Source organism: Berghia stephanieae, chromosome 8 (assembly GCF_034508935.2).
Source record: "Berghia stephanieae isolate SIO BIC M18660-M18661 chromosome 8, UCSD_Bste_1.3, whole genome shotgun sequence".
Taxonomy (NCBI): domain Eukaryota; kingdom Metazoa; phylum Mollusca; class Gastropoda; order Nudibranchia; family Aeolidiidae; genus Berghia; species Berghia stephanieae.
Genome location: NC_088367.1, coordinates 29,928,807 through 29,950,075, shown reverse-complemented (window position 1 = coordinate 29,950,075; position 21,269 = coordinate 29,928,807). Strand labels below are relative to the sequence as shown.

Below are 21,269 nucleotides of genomic sequence, written 5' to 3'. Positions count from 1 at the left end.
AAAGCTACACATCTTAGTGTGGAACAGGAAAACTTATCAACTTAACTGAACATGAATTTATCACATTAAAAAAAAAAAGAATTCTAATTGTATATTTTTTGCCATACAATCAACCATCAATCATCTTTACTAAACACTTCTCTACACTGGCTTTTGTCTGGCTGACAAGGAATTGATCAGAATTTTCCTGAAGCTGGTCTTAGTATTTCCTTATGATTTTGTTTTTGTTGCCTTTGAATTCCCTGTCTCTTTTGGTTTTAGTTTTGCCAAGGCCTTCATTATCGCTCTTCGATGAAAAGGAGACAGTGTGTTTTTTTAAAGTAGATAATCCCTTGCACATTATTTTTAAGATAAAGTCGTTTAACAGAGCATGAAAATTAGAGATTTTTCTCTTTTTGTTTTTTTTTGGTAAATTTTATGGCTGTATATGGCATAAATTGATAATTTATTTCCCCTCTCGTTTTCTAGTTGATTGATGCAGTTGGAGGTGTGAGGAATGCTGTACGGGTGGATTCAAAGGATGACTATTATGATCAAAGATTCCCTCCCCCTCCAGACATGTCCCAGCTACATATTTCAGGTATCTGAAACTAGATATACTAAATATATTACCGTATATTTGTGATTTCTATATATAGACAGTGAAATTATATATTTTGCCGTACTTGATCATTATCATTCTCCCACTCTATACTGTTTTTATTTATTTTAAAATGTCCTTTTCTGGAGTTTTATAATTTTGTTTTCTTTTTAGGATTAGACTTTTGGTATAAAGAGAGTCTCTCGGTTGGAAAGGAGAGAGGGGGGGGGGGGGGGGGGGGGGGGGGTTCAGTGACTTCTGTAGTTTATCTGAGCTAGCTCAAATAGTCAACAAAATTCTAGATTGGATCTAGATTTTTTAAAAAGAACTCATGAAATGATATTAGAATTTCTCATATTGTAATGTCTTTCAAAGACTCCCATCTCCCACCTCTCTGTATTTGACTCTGTTTTTTTTTTTTAAAACACTTATAATCTGATAAATGATATTGGTGTATCTGGTGTACATGTACAACATTATTAATTTTTACTTATTTTAATTTGTGAATAGGAAATTCTAAGTCAATGTATGATTTCTATTGGCAATATTACCTAAATGAGCCATTGAATTAAAAATTGATTTGGTAATAATGAAAATATCATCGGTTGAATTTCTTTTCCTACAAGTTATGACCAGTCATTCAAAATATGTTTTTTATTATGGATTTTAAAGTTCTTAAAAAATAATATAATGACAAATCCAGGGTCGAGACCACCAAGGTATTTATTGAAATTATCAATAGAACTACTATTGATATATTTGTTATAAGAACCCGTTGGTTTCAAATCTATCCAATGTTGATATAACTGATTTGTTTAATTGTCTAAGAATATTATTTTAGGTAAGTTACTTCTCTTATCATTCAATCTTCTTTTTTCACGAGCTTTTAAAGATTTACTTCCATATTTTGTGTTTCCATTTTAAACTGACTTTTTTTTTCAGGTTCTTGTATGGAAATTGTCTCATATATTGTTCTGCTGTACTAAACGTCTTACTCTTGGGAAAGAAATTCCTTTAAATTAATATTGTTGTTGTCGTAGAAATTTTGTTTGTAGAATTTGCAGTCATTTTGTTTGCCAGAGATGCCGAGCACAAGACAAGACTCATGTTTCATGTCCCAGTAGCCATTAATTTACAAAGTTGTTTCTCTCCCCCTTTCTTTACTCAAGAATATTTCACTCATAAATGAATTATCATGGTATTTTGTTACAGTTTGAACCATAGATAGCGATCCCGATCTGGATCTGAATGTTACTCGAAGTCGACTCAATTATGAGTATTTGTATTTGAGGATGGAGAGATTTGTTGAATGTGGCAGCCATGGTTGGTGTTAGGCTGAAGTAGTTTGATAATCTTTGCTTGAGAGTGTCTAAATCTGTTGTATTCACACACGATTCGGAAAGAGCCAACTCAGCTGGTAGAAAATTTACTTTACAAGCAAAGGGACTGGTATTTGCATTTGGTGTAATATTTTTTTTCTCTCAATAGACTAGCATTCTATCCTAAGGGTAGTAAATAATTGTTTCTGGTTCCTTAATGCTACAAAAACAAGGATAAGCTCTGACTGAATGGAGATTATGGGTCAGCAAAATTTTAAAAAAATCATCAGGTACTACTGCTGCCCAAATCGTCAACTAGATCTTTAAATCAATTTTAAAAACCTCAGCCAGGCAAGCAGGCAAAAAAAATAATTTCTTTGACCTGTTGTATTTTATTTATTAATATCATTTTGTAAGCAACCGTTTGTATAAAAAAAAACCCTCAACAAACTAAACACAGAAAATAAGACCCGACCTTGTATACAAAACTACCAATCCTCTCCCCTAAATAAACAGATATACAGCAGAACTACCACCACAATATAACATAGGAAGGAACCCTAAAGCAGACCAAATTCTCAATTTATCTTACCTCTTCCCTAGTCCCACATGATAAATGTTAAAGCTTGGCATCTCTGGAATTTTTGTTTGTTTTTAAATATTTTGTTTGTTTGTTTTTCTTTTTGTTTTTTAAATTTATTTTTGTGAATAACTTATTTATTTCCTTATTTTTAATAAAAACCCAAAATTTTATTTTGGTAAATGTTAGTGATTGATTCATTATATTTCAAATTAACGAATCAATATTGTCTCTGCCTCTAAGCCCCGCCCCTCTTTGCTGACAGGGCACATTCACCTGTCCACTCCCCTGTGCAACGTGCCCAGGAATGTAGTAGTATTTTCCACCCTCCACCCCCCAATGCCATAGTGGTTGTGCCTAGCCACTTCCCTTACATGCTGGATGTGGACAGCACTGAGGGCCGGTCCGTTCTTGCTAGAGGTAGTTCAGGCATGGTGTTAGTAGTCGTTTTATTGCAGTGGGTTTGTGTGCTGTGTTTCATCACCATTTGAACTTGATCTCGAGTCCAGCAGTTAATCGCTGTTTAAAACGGCAGGGGAAAATAAATGCATATCTCTTGAATCTTGCTGTGACCGTCTATCTTTTAATAGTTTTTGCTTTAAAAAGGATGTTGCAAATTAAATTACCTTTTTGGAGCTGTCACCGGCCTAATCACAATTTAAGATAAATTACTTTACGTGGTATAAAAAAAATAATAATAATAAAAATGATAATAATAATAATAATAATAATAATAATAATAATAATAATAATAATAATAATAATAATAATAATAATAATAATAATAATATAATAATGATAATAATAATAATAATAATAATAATAATAATAATAATAATAATAATAATAATAATAATGATAATGATAATGATAATAATAATAATAATAATAATAATAATAATAATAATAATAATAATAATAATAATAATAATAATAACAAATAGTATTTCAAAAGCGCAAAACGATTATTATGTCGTGCTCTATCTGCTTTAAATGGCAATATTACCAAGACAGACAATGAACATTTGTAACAATAATATTGAGATAATACAATACAACAACAACAAAATTGTGAATGCTGCAGACTCTTTTTTGTGGAAAATGAAAAAAAAAGGCATGTCATGAATTGACCTTATATGGAATTAGATATTAAAAAAATATATATATTATTGTATATCTTTTATAAAGTTTTTTTTTCTTTTTGCATTAAAAAAAAAAGATGTTTTATCATAGTGATGATTCCAAACTAAATGTTATTGATTTACTTTAATATTGCTCTTCTAGCTGAGCGTGTAATACAATGAAGAGCAAACACACACCAAAAAAAAAAAAGAAAAAAGAAATAGAAATGATATTTCATTATATTGAAGACATTGCATGTGTTTTCTTTTTCCAATAAAGCAATACTAACCAGTTTCAGACTCTGGTTATGACATTTTGTATATTCCAGGTTATGTCACTACTTTTGTATAAAGACAGCATGCAGACTTGGACATACAGTCACTCTGCTTATTTGCAAAGCAAAACTTTAGGAAATGTGAATAAATCTGTTGTTTAAGTGAAGTGTGCATTTAAGTTGACGGGTTATATGGAGGGGAAAAGAAAATTTTCATTTGAGTTAGAGTAGCAGATAAGCAGAGTGTGCGATTTTCCGATGTGTGATTAAGTGAAGTGAATTGTATTAACTTTGTGCACTATGCACTTTATGCAGTATTAATTCTGATTCTAACAAAATGTTGCTTGGATACATATGTATCCCAAAGATGTGAACTTCCAATGGAACAGCTGAACACCAATAATCCAACATGCTCCATTAGGGACGATTCTTTTGGGTTAATGGTTGGAATTTCCATCAGCTGTATGGAAATGGAGCTTGAATGATGCTGGCTTAGCGCATCATTTAAGAAACAATCTTAACTTTAATTCCCATTTTGTTCAATTTTGTTTTGTATTAATCCACATTTCGACCTTTCCTCGCAGTTCCCTCGGACTCATTTGGAATAGGAGAGCAGCAAATCCCAGTAGAGGAAGGTATCCAAGGACTTATGGGATTGCTTTAATATCATCATTTATTTATTTTTGCATTTACCATCAACTTATTTTACTCATACAGTCAAAGCGATTCAAGTCTGTGTTATTGGTATTCTTTTTTCTCTCTTCATGTTTTTCTATTTGTTTTTTTTTTAACTTGAAACAATTATAACCCAGATTAATTCAGCTTTCCATTAAAAACAAATATAAAAAAGCTTTTTTAACTTTAATATGACCCATTTATTCCTTCAACTGTAAAACTGCAATATATTAATCACATTACAAACAAGTGGGCTATAAAGCTGAATTCATTGTGGAAATGCAGGCATCAGACCAGTGTGGTTAAATTAATGCCATGGTTTTAGTTTTCTCTCAGACCAAATGTATACACCCCCCCCCCCCTCCCCCAAAAGAAAATATATCACACCTTCAAATTTGAACAAATTCTTTTTAAAACAGACTTGAATGGCATTGATTGTATTGCTGTTGCTACTAACTCTGTTGCGATGTCATAAATGTCGAAAAAATATTTAATGATTTAAAAAGCTGGTGAACGTGCTGCTTTGCCACGTGTCTTGTGCTTCTATTGTACTCTGATTCCATCTACATCCAGGTTTTTAGAGGATTGTTATAATATGTATCTGTTGCTAATTTGAATAGATCCGCCACTTCAGTGTGTTTGGATGAAAGAGTGAAGGAGGAAACGATTTTACAATTTTGGCTAAAATTTGATAAAACTGCAGCAGGTGCTTTTAAAATTATCACAATGGCTGAAATAGGTTTTGGCATTGACATTGCACTTTTTTCTTTCTTTTGGCTTTACCGCTTAAAATTTTATTTAAAAAAATAACTCTTAAAGGGAAAAAAAATGATGTTAAAGTATTATCGATAAACATAATGAGGGATTTTTATAAAACTGATTTCTATTCATTCAAAGAATGTATTCTTATTTTGCAATATATTGTCTCTTTAATGGTATTGATGGTCGTTATTTGGATGCGCTTTTGTTGCTTCATTCAGCTTTGCCCTGCTGGACATGTTTACTTGTCATGTTTATTTTGTTCTGAACTCATTGTCGACAATTCTTGTTTATGGAGGGGAGAATCAAGTACGTGGGAAAGAAAGTATTGGACTTACAAATAGTGGGAAAAAGGAAAAAAGGACGCCCAAAGAAGTAAAGGATGATATGAATGAACTGGGCCTGGAGGAAAATGATGTGCTGAACTGAGATGTATGGAGATGTGGCATTCATTATGGCAACCCTGCAAAATGCGGGATAAGCTGAAAGAAGAAGGATGGGAGAATCAAGAGAGAAAGAATGGAGCTGCTTTGTTATTTAGATCAAAATAAATTTATCCTTATTTAATTATGGGGAGTTACCCTCCAATTTACTGTGAATGGATAAAATATGATTTATTGTATCAAATCTGTGTTATGGCAGTTGAAACAGTTGTCAAAAGAAATCCATTATAGAGGGAAGTCATAAGGATTAAGAGTTATTCAATTTTTTTTTTTTTAAGTTTGGGAAATCGCAATCATTTTTATCAGTACAAGCATAATAATTTTGCTCATATTAGATGATTTGCCTTGAAATGCAATTTTTAGCATCTGGATTTATTATCAAATTTGGATGGGATGTCAAATTTCCCTTCAAAATCTTTGATTTGATCTTTTTAAAAGCTGGTGTTTGAAGTTTTTTTTGCTTCTTTGGGTTTTTTTTTTTATTGCGCTTGCATTTCTTTGCAGATTGATTAACCCCCCCCCCCCCTTTTCTTCCTCCCCGGTTATTCATTAAATTGTTGTTTGAAGTGTAAATTCCAATTTGATAGTTTTATAAATTATGATAATCACGTTGCACTAAGTGGTGCTACATAAATGATCTTTTTTTTTTGGCATTTACTTATGTCAGGCCATATTTCCTACTTATTGCAAATTGCTGTTATGCAATTTAGCTTGTTGAAAATAATTTTAAACTGAATTTCTTTGTCTTGTCATTAAGTCACAACTCCTTGCATCGAAGATAATCACGACTGTGATTGTGACAGGATTGTATCACCAAGTCATCTTTCATTCTTCCTTATTCCCTTGTTATTTTATTTTTATACTGTCCAGTGTGACAATTAATCCAGTCATCATCTTTTTGTGACATTTATTGCTAGCTCAATGAGATAGTGTCTCGTCTTGTAACAAAAAGAAGTGAAAGGACACAAGGTAGGGACTAGTTTTGATATTCGGCTGGACGCTCACCATGCCAAGGCAACTTGTTTAGTTACAAGACAGTGAAAAGCAGAGCCAATGGCACCATATAAAAAGCTCAGCTTTTTTGTAGATAAGATAAAATATACTTTATTGATCCTTTATGGAAATTAAAATTTCGTATCACATCGATATATAACAAGACATTTCCATATTCTGGTCATGTATTCATTCATTCAACAGGCTTAAAATAAAGACCTAAACAACAAGCATTTTAACATATTATATATGTAAGGAAAGAAGTATCCTATTAATCTTGAAAGCTTGAGACGTAAATGTCTTGAGACATGGATAAGACCATGTGGTATACTTTTGGTGGGATCCCTGTCTGTGGCTTTCCTGTCAATCTTACAAGACTTCAGAAAAAGGAACTTCTTACACAATAACTGCTGGATAGATAGCAGGATTCAAAACCAAGTTCATAAGTTTGTTAGTGAATATCTAAGTGATAATAAGCTGCTAGAAGCTATGGACTGTAAAAAGTAATGAACAAAAATGATTATAATAGCTTCGAAAAAGATATAAGATACCAAATACGGAATGTTTTAGGCTCAAACTCTTCTTCAGCCAATACCTAAAACAATATAAACTTTAATACATCACCTGAAATCCTGACAGATGTCAGGGAAATACTGGGCTCGTCTTGTTAACTCACTCAACCCTAACACCGACTATATCCGTAGTTTACCCGGGTAACTTTTACCCCATGCCTATTTATTACATTGTTATGAGACAAATTATAGGCGTAGTATCAAAGCTAATGTTTTTAGTTTTTACATGTTAATGGTAGTCGAATAAAACTGTCTATGCACATGCTATTTTTAATTTATTTTTTTTCCAATTTTGAAAAGTAGCAAAAAACTCTAGGATTGAGTGAGTTAAAGGATCTTGAAATGTTACTTAATATCTCTGCTGACTGACTGAACTTGAACTACCCGTACTTACTTACTTACTTACTTAGGCCTTTCAATCCGGCTGGATCATAGGTCATCGAAGAATCCCCTCCATTTTGTCCGGCTTTGTGCCATCTTCTCAGCTTCTCTCCATGTTAAGCCTTCAATCTATTTTTAACTTGTAAATCTAGAGTTACACAATGCTGATGCAGTTTTTAAGGATGCATAATACTACTAGGAAAATTTCAAATTGTTGTAAGCATTGATCATGTGGCAGGTGTTGAAACATTTTTGTTTTCTGTTTGAAATAGTTGTAATTCTCTTCTTTTTAAATATCTATATTCTATTTCATATTTAATGAAGGATTGGAAAACCATGAACTATCTCCCTATTTTAGTTAAATTTTTGACATTGGCCTGAATTACATTGGAATGTTTATAAAATATTAACAAGAAAAAAATTCAGAAAAACAAAAGACTAATTGGGTTATGGCAAAAGTAAAAGGTTTACACTGATGAAAACTTTTAATTAAAAAGAAAAAAATAATTTTTAATTAAAAAAAGGAAAAAGAAAAAAAGAATTTTGAATTTGTGTCGCTCAACTTTTGTCATGTACATTGATACAGTGTTGTCATGATTTATGCTCCATGTTGCAGAGGTTATTATTGTCTTTATATTGTTCAGAAGCATTGATCTGTTGTATCCGATAGTCATATGTATGTAACCCAAGATTTTGAATATGTGACCCATGGCATCAATATGGTATTATGTCGGAATGAACTTTATGAAGAATATTGAGTTTGAAGGTTTTGAGGTGTAGAAATTTGTTTAAAAATCACTCTTCTCTATGAAAGGCATTTTTGACCGTAACTTTTCAAAAATAAATTTCAAATTCAATCTCAACCATCAGATCACTGCCAATGTAAAATCATTCCGGAACTATTTATCGCACATACTGATTGTTCGTTTTTCTACCATATTGTTGTTGACCATATCTGATTGGCTAGGGAACGATAACCATTGTTTAGCTATATTGGAAAATCTGCACTTCTCGCTGGAATAACTTTGAATTATGTCACCTTAAATGTACAAAAGCATTCTTCTATATTTTAGCTGTGGGTTTGCTAGATATTGAAGTGAATTTAAAACTGTAATAAAGTATTTTTAATTAATTTTTTAAACTCCATATTTAATTGTCATGAAAAAAAAATTTCTTTGAAACAGTCTATTTTAAAAATGTCTGCTATTCCTGCGCTCTCTGACAAATAATATTTTTTCAAAATCAAATAAGATTGATTATAAACAACTATTGTTTCCATACAGATATGCACAGTTTTTCCATATTGCTCAACAATTTATAATAACAAATCACAATTGTATGTTGATTGTTTATGGTCTTGTTAGAATGTGATGAGGACTGATCTGATCACCGTCTGTGTGGCTAAGATCAATAACAAACAGCATTATTATGGTTAACCATGTGCATAATGTCTATGTGACATAGCAAAACATATCAAGCTCTGAGGAACAGAGGATGTGTGCAACGCATTGTCATTTTTGTTAGCACTTCACCATTTTATTACAATTTGTTTTCATCTTCAATCCATGCAGCGTCCTTGAGACCCGACCAGATGTACAACCAGCAGCAGAGGGCGCCACCTCAGGCATATCATCAACAAGCTCCACCCCCTCCACCCCCACCTCCACCTGCGGCCTTTGCCCCAGTCCCTGCACCCCCTGTTCCCCCACCACCCATGGACCCATACGGATATTACGACTATGGTTAGAATACAAAACTCTATTGGAATGATGATAATAACGTTGATGATCACGATGAGAACTGATAATAACCAAGCAACTGATTAATCAATTGATTGATACTGTCAACTTGTGACTAACATAGTTCTTTAATATGAAAAAAAGTAAAAGAAATAGGGGTTGGGTTGGGTTCAATAAAAAGAAAAACAAACAGAAGTAAAATAAAATGATATGTTACCTTAAAAGAATTTATCATGCATTGAAAGGAAAAATAAATGAATGGGGAGAATAATTTAATTTTCTAAAGAGAGTAGTTATTTCTTGTATGTAAAAACTTGAGAGTGAATCTTTGCATGCTTCTGTTTCCACAGTGTCTAAATTTAGACATTGGTCTAAAATGTACATCTAATTGCAGTCTTAATATTCAGAGAAATAGAAATACCAGTGAAAATAAAAAAAAACCACAAAAAATAAAACAAAAACAAAAACAACAAAAAAAAAAATAAAACAACCCAACAAAAACCCAGAAGGCGAAAGAATATTATCTAAAGTGAAAGGATACAGGTTTCCTGATGTAAAGAAAATTTTAAGATAAGTTCTTAAGGAATTTGTATGAATTTATCCTGAGATGAATTCATTTAAACAGTTCTGGTTACCAAAAAGTAATTTGCCAGACTTTTCTTCAGTTTTGAATGATTTGATTCATTGAAAAGAAAATCACACCAAAGTTACTTAAAATAAGCAGATGCTTCTTTAACATTGAAAAGTATTTTGCCCACCACAGACTGGATAAATTGTTATTGTGAGCGTGTTCCTCACAGAATTACACATTCATAGTGGAAGTTTTAAAAAATATATCCAGATGGAATACGTAGGGAAAAGGAATATATTCTGGATATAATTAATTTTAAAGAATAACATTAAATTATATGACACTATTGTATGTACTAATCTGCACCCTATCTGGTATTATTACAATAAATAACAAAGAATTACAAAGATAATGAAGCCCTAGGAGTGGTAGGGTCAATAATTTAACTCTGATCTTTAAACACCATGTATACATATTCACTCATCAAGTAAAAACACCAGGGATACATGACAACTTGCATATTACACAAACTAAACAATCCTTCTCCCCCTTTCCCTTCCTCCTCTTTCCCCCCTCTTACCAGGAGTCCAGTCTGATCCCCCTCTCCTCCTCACACTCATTCATTTTTCATTGGCATAGAGTTCGTACACCAATTTTTTAAAGGGTGAAAAAGCAAACAAAACATGATAATTCACAATCTTTTGGACTTTTGTAAGGTGTGTTCAAGACCTTAGAAGATTGATAGATGTCTTTACAAACAGCTTTTTCCAAATTTATGATCATATCATGATCATGTCTCAGATTTGTTGTAGACAATGGCAACCATGACTTTCTATTCCTGTCTGTTCTCCATTTTGCGAAGGAAAATAATTATTTTTGATTTATTATTAAGGTCCTCAAATTTACGGTCATGTTTCTAGTGTTATATAAGACTTAAAGTTTAGGCAGATTCCTGAATTTAACTTGTATGTTCAATCTCTGCTGCTTTCTCTTTTAGCAGATAGATTATTTTGTCATTAATGTATTTCTTTCTGGATGGAGGGCCCTTACTGCAAAGTCAGCTTTCACATCTCTTCTATGACCACCTTGGTCAGGAGAATGCGATGAGGTGATTTCTTTCCTGGAATGTAGTTTTAGACAGAAGGTTCTTTGAGCCAACAGTCCCATGGAACCAAAGCAAATGGACATTGATCATTTCCTTAAATCATTTGGATAGGATGCTAGTTTATTGCAAAGTACATTCTGCCAGATTCAACAGACTCAACTACCCAATCACTGCTGAGTTGACCAAAGGGTCGGAATGAAACCTAGGACTGATGACAGTTGTTTTTCTTGCAAGTCGAGCGCTCCGCCAACTAAGCTATGGGAGCCCTTTTCAAAAATGTATTAGTTGCCAAAATCGTTTTTATTGCCTTTGTCAATGATGCATGGGGAAATGTCTTCTTCCTTGTATCATTTATTCTGCTTTTACTCATTGTGTTCACTCTTTGAGCCTTGTTGAGTAAAATCAAAATACACAAACCTTAATTATTGGATTACAATGTCTTGAAAATTGTGATTCTTGTTGAAGACCGAGATTTTCTTATTTTGCTAATTTGGTGTACGAACTCTAGGCTACATTGATCTTGCCCGATGTTGTTTTTTTGACCTGTTTTAAATGTTTTCTATTTTCAGCATGTCTGTTGCATCTTGCACGAAGATGATTTTGATGGTGATGATAAAATGTTAATGATGTATGAATTTTACTTGATCGATTTTTTATTGATTGTTATTAACAATTGAATTGTTGCTTGATATTCTAATTTCATGTTTGTGTTTTACCTTCTTCTTTTTTTTTTTTTTTAAACTTTCGCTACCACAAACAATTTTTAAAAAAATGATAATCAACTCATCCCTAACTTTCAATGCTTTATATAATAATTTCAATTGTATTTTTTTGCTTTTAGAATTGATATTCTATTCAACCAAGTTTATGATATTTATTTTCTACAATTGACCACGTTTCTACATAGATAAGAATTATTTTCATGATCAACTCCTACATTTTCTTTATAGGATCGTGGCGTATTAAGCGAATTAGAAGACAGAAACTAAAGGTGTTGCATTTGTGTTATAGTATGACCCTTTTCTAGTGTTTTTTCTTTTCTTTTCTAAATTTCTTCAGCTTTTGCATTAATGATTGAATTAATTAGTATAATATGAACAAACAGTAGGCCTGCATAGCGGTTTTATCATATGAGGTCATGGAACTGATTTCCTTATTGTAATGACGATATTAGTTATCAATGACATTAACATAGCAGTCTGTGGACAGGATGCAGGCAATCTTTACATGAAGAGTTGTATTGTTATGTTTTTTGTGTTGCATTTAAAATGAACTGAAACAGCTTTTGGAAGATGTTTTGTGTCGGATCATAATCCCAAATTGATTTAAATCAACACCAATAATATCAAGAATGCCCCCCCCCCCCCCACACACACACACACAAACGCCCAACAATTACCCCAAATTTCATCATTTGTCAAATTTTTCCCATTATCACGTTTAAATATACTTCATGGTTAATTTGTTTTAACTTTTATATGTGTAAAGTAAATTCTTTTCACAGCATTATGTTTTTTGTCTTGTTCCTATTTTTTTCTTTTAAAAAGCTATTCTGCAACATTTGATATGATCCTCATCCATCGCCCACTGACTAACCCTTACATTTTCATTTCTTGACCATTTCCATTTTTGTTTCTTTAAATGAAATTTTTAAAATAGGATTTAAGAAATCTATATAATTTATTAAAATATATGTATTTCAATGACTATTAAGGCTGGAAGGTTACAACATTGACACACAGTCATAATTTGGTCATTATTATTAATTGCAGTGATGCCAAAACTCCGGTTTCACCGGAAAAAAACCCGGTCTGGAGCAAAAAATTCCGGGCTCCGGGCAACTTCCGTCAAATTCCGGTGAGGTCAATTTGTTCCAAGGATACCCCCCCCCCCTTCCAACCACCACATCATCATCATTACCACTAGTATTACAACCATCATCACCACCACTACTACTGCAACCACCACCACATCATCATCACTACTACAACCACCAGCTTCACATCATCACTACCACAACTACTACAACCACCACTACCACATCATCTTCACGACCTCTACTACTACAACCATCATCACTACTACTACAACCTCCACCACTACATCGTCATTACCACTACTACTACAACCAACCACCACCCATCATCATTACCACTACTACTACAACCATCACCACCACTACTACTGCAACCACCACCCACATCATCATCACTAACCACTACTACTACAACCACCACTTCACACATCATCCACTACCATACTACTACTACAACCAACCACCACCCACCACATCATCACTACCACTACTACTACAACAACCACCTCCAACCACATCATCATACCCACTACTACTACAACCACCACCATATCACCACTACCACTACTACTACAACCACCACCACCACCATCATCATTACCACTTCTACTGCAACACCACCACACCACATCATCACTACCACTACTACTACAACCACCACAACCACATCATCATACCACTACTACTACAACCACCACCACATCACCATTACCACTACTACTACAACCACCACCACCACATCATCACTACCACTACTACTACAACAACCACAACCCCATCATCATTACCGCTACTACTACAACCACCACCCATCACATCATCACTACCACTACTACTACAACCACCACTACCACATCATCACTACCACTACTACTACAACCACCACCACCACCACATCATCACTACCACTACTACTACAACCACCACAACCACATCATCACTACCACTACTACTACAACCACCACCACATCATCACTACCACTACTACTACAACCACCACAACCACATCATCACTACCACTACTACTACAACCACCACCACCACCACATCATCACTACCACTAATACTACTACAACCACCACCACATCATCATCACTACCACAACTACTACAACCACCACCACATCATCATCACTACCACCACTACAACCACCATCACCACCACATCATCATCACTACCAATACTACTACAACTACCACCATCACCTCATCTTCATCACTACCACCACTACTACTACTACAACCACCACCACCACATCATCATCATCACTACCACTGCTACTACAACCACCACATCATCATCACTACTACTACTACTACTAATGCTATTACTATACTACAACAACAACCACTACAATATCATCATCACGACCATCACTACTACAACCACCACCACCACATTATCATCACTACCACGACTACTACTACAACCACCACCACATCATCATTACCATTACTACTACAACCACCACTACCACATCATCATCACTACCATTTGTACTACAACCACCACCACCACCACCACATCAACATCACTACCACCACTACTTCAACCACCACCACATCATTATCATCACGACCACAACTACTACAACCACTATACCACCACCACATCATCACTACAACTACTACTTCAACCAGCACCACCACCATATCATCATCACTACCACTACTACCTCAACCACCACCACCACCATATCATCATCACTACCACTACAACTACAACATCAACGACTATCACATCTTCATCATCTCTACCACTATTACTACAACCACCAACACCACATCATCCTCACTACCACCAGTACTACAATCTCTACCATTAGGTTTTGTCGCTTTACTTCATTTGAAATAAGGAAACTTTGGGATTGTATTTGGCATTGTGTTTATGTATCGTAATATAATTCTAATCAGTTATCTATTTAGAACTATACAATATGTAAACACAATGCCAAATATCGTTCCAATTCCTTTTTTTTTTTTTTTTTTTTGCGCGCGGAAATTCCTCTTTCGGCGTTGAAATTCCTACGAGTGGTGGCTGAAACTCCTGTGAGCGAAATTCAAAGTTGGCATCTCTGTTAATTGTCTCCTGTTTAAAATGATTCAACATGTTCAATGATATGTATTCTTCATTTTTTAATTATTGTTTAGAGTGCTGGGACAGATTTTTGAGCTGGTTAAAAATAGTCCACCTCGTGTACTGTTTTTAAATTTGATAAAATTTTTATAAAAAGTTGTTCCTTCACCTAGCCACTCTTACTCTCTTGATTTCTTTTTCTTATTCTATCTATTACTTTTCTTTCTCTGTCTCCTTGTCAGTAATTAATTTGCTGTCTGTCTTGCTCTATATCTTGCTCAATTCCCTCTCTCTTTTTGTATGTCTTTGTTTCTTTTTATTTCTATGGAACTATCCCATTTATATAATAATTGTTCGAGAGACCCACTTGATTTTACATTCCACCCATCTGATATTTCATGCAAGATAATGTTTCACAGCATTCTTTAGCTTTTTTAAAATTAGTTTTGAAAAAAAGCAAATTCTTATCAAAAATTTCACACAATATTGAAAAGCACTCATCTAAGATGAATCACTTAAATTACCATAACTGTGTTGTTTCACCTCCATCATCTAAATACATTACCTATAAAATGATTGCATGCCTAGTTACTAAGTAATGTTTATTTCATTCAAATGTTATCAGTTAAAAAAAAAATAAAAAAAAATAGGAAAGACTGTTTGAATTTTCCTTTTGAAATTAATTATTCAAGGCGAATGTTGATGGTTTTACAACTATGAGGTATTGTCAGTTTTTTCATTATAGACTATTTGTTTCGTGGCAATGAATTGTCAGATTTATGACAATATATTATGTATTATTATTACCGTAAAGATAGCAATGAGGTTAAAGTTACATAGAACCTAAAGGTCCAAACAGGCCTGTACTATTCTTCATGTTATGTTTTCCACCAGCAGGACACATTAATCACAGAAAAATTAGACACTGAGATTGATATCCATATTGAAGTGTTTTGTGTACTTAGAATAATGATTTTTTAATTCTTTATTTGTTCTATAAATTACTCTGTATTAATTGATCCCATATATTGTTCTATGTGTTATTTAATTTTTGGGGATTAATGAAAGAAGCAATTTCCATCAAAGTTTTAATTTAACAGATTACTGAACTAAAGTGTGTTGTGGGCTTTTGAGTATAAGTTATAAGTGTACGACTCATAATTACACAAGCTCCAAAAGTTATTTTCACGATTTTGTTTGGTTACCTCAAACCCCCAGTACATATGGCATATGGCTGTCTCAAGATTAGAATTGGACACAACAGATTGTCATTCAGCCTTGGAGACACCATATACATTGTCACTTGTTAGTCTGAGCCAAGAAACAAAAAATGAAATTTAGCATTTGTAGGATTGAAAATCAGACGCTGATGATAAGATGCATATTTTTGTAAACAAATGATAGGTTCTGACGTATCGCTCAAATCAGTGTTTAGCTTTTAATTATTTTTTATACTTAAATTACATAATTTACCTGAGCCATCCACTCCTTTACTCACTGTCAGGTCTTTTTCATCAATCAATATTAGATAAGATACAGAAGACGATTATGATTCAAACCTTTTTTATCATCGTGATTGTCTTCCATAGAAGTAGGAGCACCCCCTCGCCCACCTTTGCCCAATGAAAGTGTTCCGCCCCGTCCACCGCCACCTGAGACTGATGATGAGGATGATTCTGCTTTCTTCCCCCTGCCTCAACCCAACCAACCCATTATGGTAAAAATCAGTCTTCCTCATAAATTTGAATATAAAAAAAATAAACAAATATTAAATCCCCTTTATTTGTTCCCATGAGGAAATTTGTCTTTAGATTCTGCATATAAAAAGACCCAAGATAACCCAAGCATTAGTTGCAGTTCAGCATTACAAAATGGGCAATAGATGATAAGTTTCATGGTCAAGAAAAAAAATAAAAAAGATTTTGACATCAAGACCCGGTTCCTCGGGTCATTAGTGGAATCTTACTCATTCAGCCATCTCACCTCTTGATCTGATCTTCCTGCAACTATGCCCCTTATCTTTCCTTTCTTTTTTTTGTTACATAGTATTCTTCCCATCCTAATTTTAATCTCTGTACCTTTGTCAAATTGTTTCAGTTATTATAGTGTCTTTTTCTTCCTCTTCTTTACTTTATTTCAGCCCTCCCCATCTTCTCATTGTCTCCTTCCTCCTCATTTTCTTCCTCAACTCTCCCTCCCCTTCTACCTTTTTCTCCTCCTCCTTCCCCTCCTCCTATTCTCCTCCTCCTCCTTTTCAGCTTCCTTCCCCCCTCATATCCATTTTCTTTCCATCTTACATTATTATGTGTCCTAGTCTGTGGTGAGACTGTCTCAGATGGGATAGTATTGTTCTTTATTTAAGTTCTCGATGTTCTATTGCCCTGTTTTTACTTACATATGCCCATCACTCCTCCCTCATGGTGTAAAGGCCGTTAACCACAGCAAGCCATTTATCTATCATCGGCTGTCTTTTCCCATCTTCTTGTATGGCTTGGTGACCCAGTGGTCTGGTGTCTCGTCTTGTCACAAAAAAAAAATCAAATAATGTTAAGTATGGTTAGTGGCCTGATGGGTGACAATTATGAATCATCTCTCTCATTTGAGTGTTGGGAATCTTTGGTATGTGACTGGTTTGGACCTTTAAGTGGTCTTGAACTAGCCACATGATTAGCTTGTTCTTAAAAGCTACATCTGATCTCTCTTTAAATCTGCTCCCTCTATCTCACATTTTCATGAGTGCTTTAAGTGTAGATTATTTCTTTTAGTTTTTCACCATCTTCCTTTTTTTTTTTTTTTGGATAATACTGGAATGAATTATACGTGTCCCATGCACTTTAAACTTTCTAAACCCAATCAAACTTTATCCTAATGTCATTATTCTTTATCTATAGATGGCAGCCCATGCTCTTCACATGGAGACAAAACAGTGGTCCAGTAAAGACAATGAAATCATAGCTGCTGCCAAGAAGATGGCCTTACTCATGGCCAAACTCAGCCAGCTTGTAAGGTATGAAATACAAAATGGCAATGATTGAAGTATTAAATGTTATTACTCTGTTCAATGAAATCAGGTTTTGTTACAAATTTCATTATCCACTAAAGTGCTGAATTAATATTTTGAAGCGTATCGGAACTGATACTTAAAATGGTTTTAGTTTGCAATATCATGCCAATAATTAACCAGAATGCATAAACCTGTACATATTTGGATAGAAGGAAAGTTAAACAGCAAGAATTTTTGAATCGATTGTGTGGAATCGTAAAATTATGGGATATTACAGGCAGTGACAACTATTATGAGAGTGCTAGTACAAAAATGGGGTGCTTAGCTTGTTACCTGTACTTTATAAAATGGAAATTTAGTTTGATATGGCCTGGTATGAGAATAAATAGCTCATTGAGCATTGTATAGACCGAGCAAATGCATTGTCTGCATAAATGTCTTGCTTAATTTTTATCTATTGTCAAACTTATCTTTGTCTTTAATTAGGGGTGAGATGGGATCCAAGAGAGACCTGATTGCCACTGCCAAAGCTATTGCTGAAGCATCAGAGGAAGTAACCCGTCTGGCCAAGAAACTTGCTGCTGAGTGTACAGATAAAAAGATGAGGATGGTTAGTTTTTACATTGTGTGTGTGTGTGTGTGTGTGTGTGTGTGTGTGTGTGTAGCGCCTTTGATGTGACACACCCCAACCACGTTATAATGTGTATTTTTTCATTCATTGCCAATAGTAACATCTACTGAAGGAGATTTTCCGCAGGATACTTTAAAGACAGTGATGTTCTGCTGTATAAATCTATCTAGCCAATCATTTCTCACTTGAAAATCAGCCTCTCCAAGCTGGTCCACAATGATTTTCACCTGCTCGTAGATGATGGGGCCTGAAATCGGTGCATTTAAACCTCTCATCTGCTTACTTACTTACTAATCCGAACCAGTGACCACCTGATTTCTAGCCCTTCGGTCTTGTGCCATGACGTAGAAGTTAGACGTCTTTTGTAGTTGTTCCAGGTGACTATAAAGTGTGTTACTGATGCTTGGATTTGGTGGGAGGAATGTGCATCTCAGGTCTTCAAGAGGTTGACATTCAAGCAAGTGGTGTGTTACTGTTTCATTGGGGTGTTGTCTCGTCTGCTTAATTAAACCATATGAGCACAGCTTCATCGATGGCCGCATTTGCTATAAGCCAAGGTTTCAGCCTTTGTGGTTCAGGCTTTATCGCCTTGATCTTGTTCCAGTTCTTGACTTTTGTGCATATACTGTTTTGGGGAATCCCATACTTAGCAGTGATTTCTCTCTTTGTCATCATCTTCCTTAATTGGGATAAATATCTTGATTTTTGATTTATTCTTGATTCACTTGAAAACAAGATTGCTTATTTGGCTAGATTTTTTTGTATTAAGCGTCAGTGTCAACTGTTGATTGTTGTTATATTGATGTCACTAAACAGGGATTTTACCACAATGCATTGTTGCTAGTTTGGGTTCTTTTAATTTTTTTTTTTTACTATTATTATTAAAAGAAATACCTGCCACAATCCGACTTTTATAGGCGATTTGCATATTATAAGGAATAAAGAGAAGAAAGTTATGGTACCAAAATTAACGAGCAGCGCGTTTGTTTCTTCATAGCTTTATCAAAATAAATTGGTGATGATAAAACGCCTCTTTTTGAACAATTGAAAACTTCTTTCTATATTGATTGCCTGGGATGCTAACTGGGGTTTCTGGTTAACTTATTCTTGATTTTTTACCCACAGAATCTTTTGAATGTATGTGAGAGAATCCCTACCATTGGGACACAGCTGAAAATTTTGTCTACCGTCAAAGCTACCATGTTAGGAGCTCAAGGTATGTGGTGAAGGTTCAAATTGAGTATATTGATATTGGTAAAAAAAAAAATTGATTAAAAAAAAAGTGTATTGAAGGTAGAGAAAAACAAAAAAAACAAAAACAAAAAAAAAAAAAGGGGGGGGGGGGAATGTAATGAAAGGTCGGTTTAGTAATTTTACTGGCTCAATACAAATGAAGTCATTTCTTCTCCCTTTTGTGCTAAGTTTTATTCACTATCAATTTTGTATAAGGGTGGAATTAATACGATAGACTTTATTTCTTTTATAGGGCCTCTGATAGATTAAATGGTTGAGTACTTATCTCACAAGCAATGTGACCTGCTTCGATTCAGGGTTGATTTATTGTTTTTTTCTAGATGAACCTTCTTTCCACTCAGATGTAATTGGGTAGCTGGCTATGTAATAGCTGGCAGAAAGCACCTTGCAAGACCCTTGCATCTTATTCAAAGTGTAACTAGCAATTGTTACTGTCTGTTTAATACTAAAAAAAGCCTGGAATAAACTCCCAACTTCTTGGGTCTTATAGCTCTAAAGTAGTTCTTCAGAGCCAATAGGCCCATGAAGTTGGAAGTTTATACTGGTTTCTATATCGTGAAATAATAGCAATTACTTGCTCTTCTTTGGATAGAACTATAGTCTATTGCAAGTACTTTCCATCAGATCTAACAGACCCAGCTACCCAATCACTGCTAGGTGGACAGGAGGTCAGAAAAAAATCTCTGACTTCAATATCAATCCCTTTGAATCTGAAGCGAGTGCTCCACCAACTGAGCTATCAGTCCCCTCCTCTTGCTCTAAAGACTCTCTTATTTTTTTGTGTTTTTTTTTCTTTTCTTGTTTTTGTTTTTGTATTTTATTATTATTATTATTTTTTTTAACTTTAATTACTTTTAAAAATGGCCCCGCCCATATATTTCTTCTCTGACATGCTCTCATGATTGATTTCAGTTCATATCTCTGCCTTTGGACACAAAGCTAAAAATTTGTCTCCTGAAGATATGGTAGATGAAGTTTACCACACAGGTATTCTGGCTGATTGAAGTGCCAGAGAAATACCTCCTGGCATCTGCTTTTTAAATTGATCTTTTTTTTCTAATCATAATTGTTTTCTTCCTTCTTTTTAATTAAAAAAAGAAAATTAAATCTAAGTTTCCTACAATTCGCACTTTCGAATAATGATTTATATTTCTTTTATTGCCATATATAATATTTCTGACTTGATGCTAATGCTTTTGATAAAGATTTTTTCGTGGGTTTTTATCAGATATTTTTCTATAGACTTGTCTTCTTTACATCAGAATTTGTTTTTTATTAACATTTAGAACTGTATAGCTTTTTACTTCAGGTGGTCAGAATATTGTCTGAAAAAGCTGATTGGTCTCCGAAAGGGTGCAGAAGCTTATTAATTATT

At 34.0% G+C, this 21,269-nt stretch overlaps 1 protein-coding gene across 9 annotated transcripts in view; it reads left to right on the top strand.

The window, feature by feature from the left end:
• Positions 1-21,269, top strand: part of LOC144978487 (vinculin-like) — an 88,284-nt gene that overhangs the window by 52,864 nt on the left and 14,151 nt on the right. For 3 of the 9 annotated variants that reach the window (XM_078924639.1, XM_078924635.1, XM_078924637.1), the window contains exons 17-23: positions 469-580; positions 4,460-4,510; positions 9,270-9,440; positions 16,595-16,722; positions 17,897-18,012; positions 18,496-18,619; positions 19,766-19,856. In XM_078924639.1, the coding sequence (XP_078780765.1) occupies positions 469-580; positions 4,460-4,510; positions 9,270-9,440; positions 16,595-16,722; positions 17,897-18,012; positions 18,496-18,619; positions 19,766-19,856 (793 nt within the window). Of the gene's footprint in view, positions 1-468; positions 581-4,459; positions 4,511-9,269; positions 9,441-16,594; positions 16,723-17,896; positions 18,013-18,495; positions 18,620-19,765; positions 19,857-20,806; positions 20,882-21,269 lie in introns of all 9 variants that reach the window. The other 6 variants (XM_078924634.1, XM_078924640.1, XM_078924638.1 and 3 more) reach the window with 6 other exon arrangements.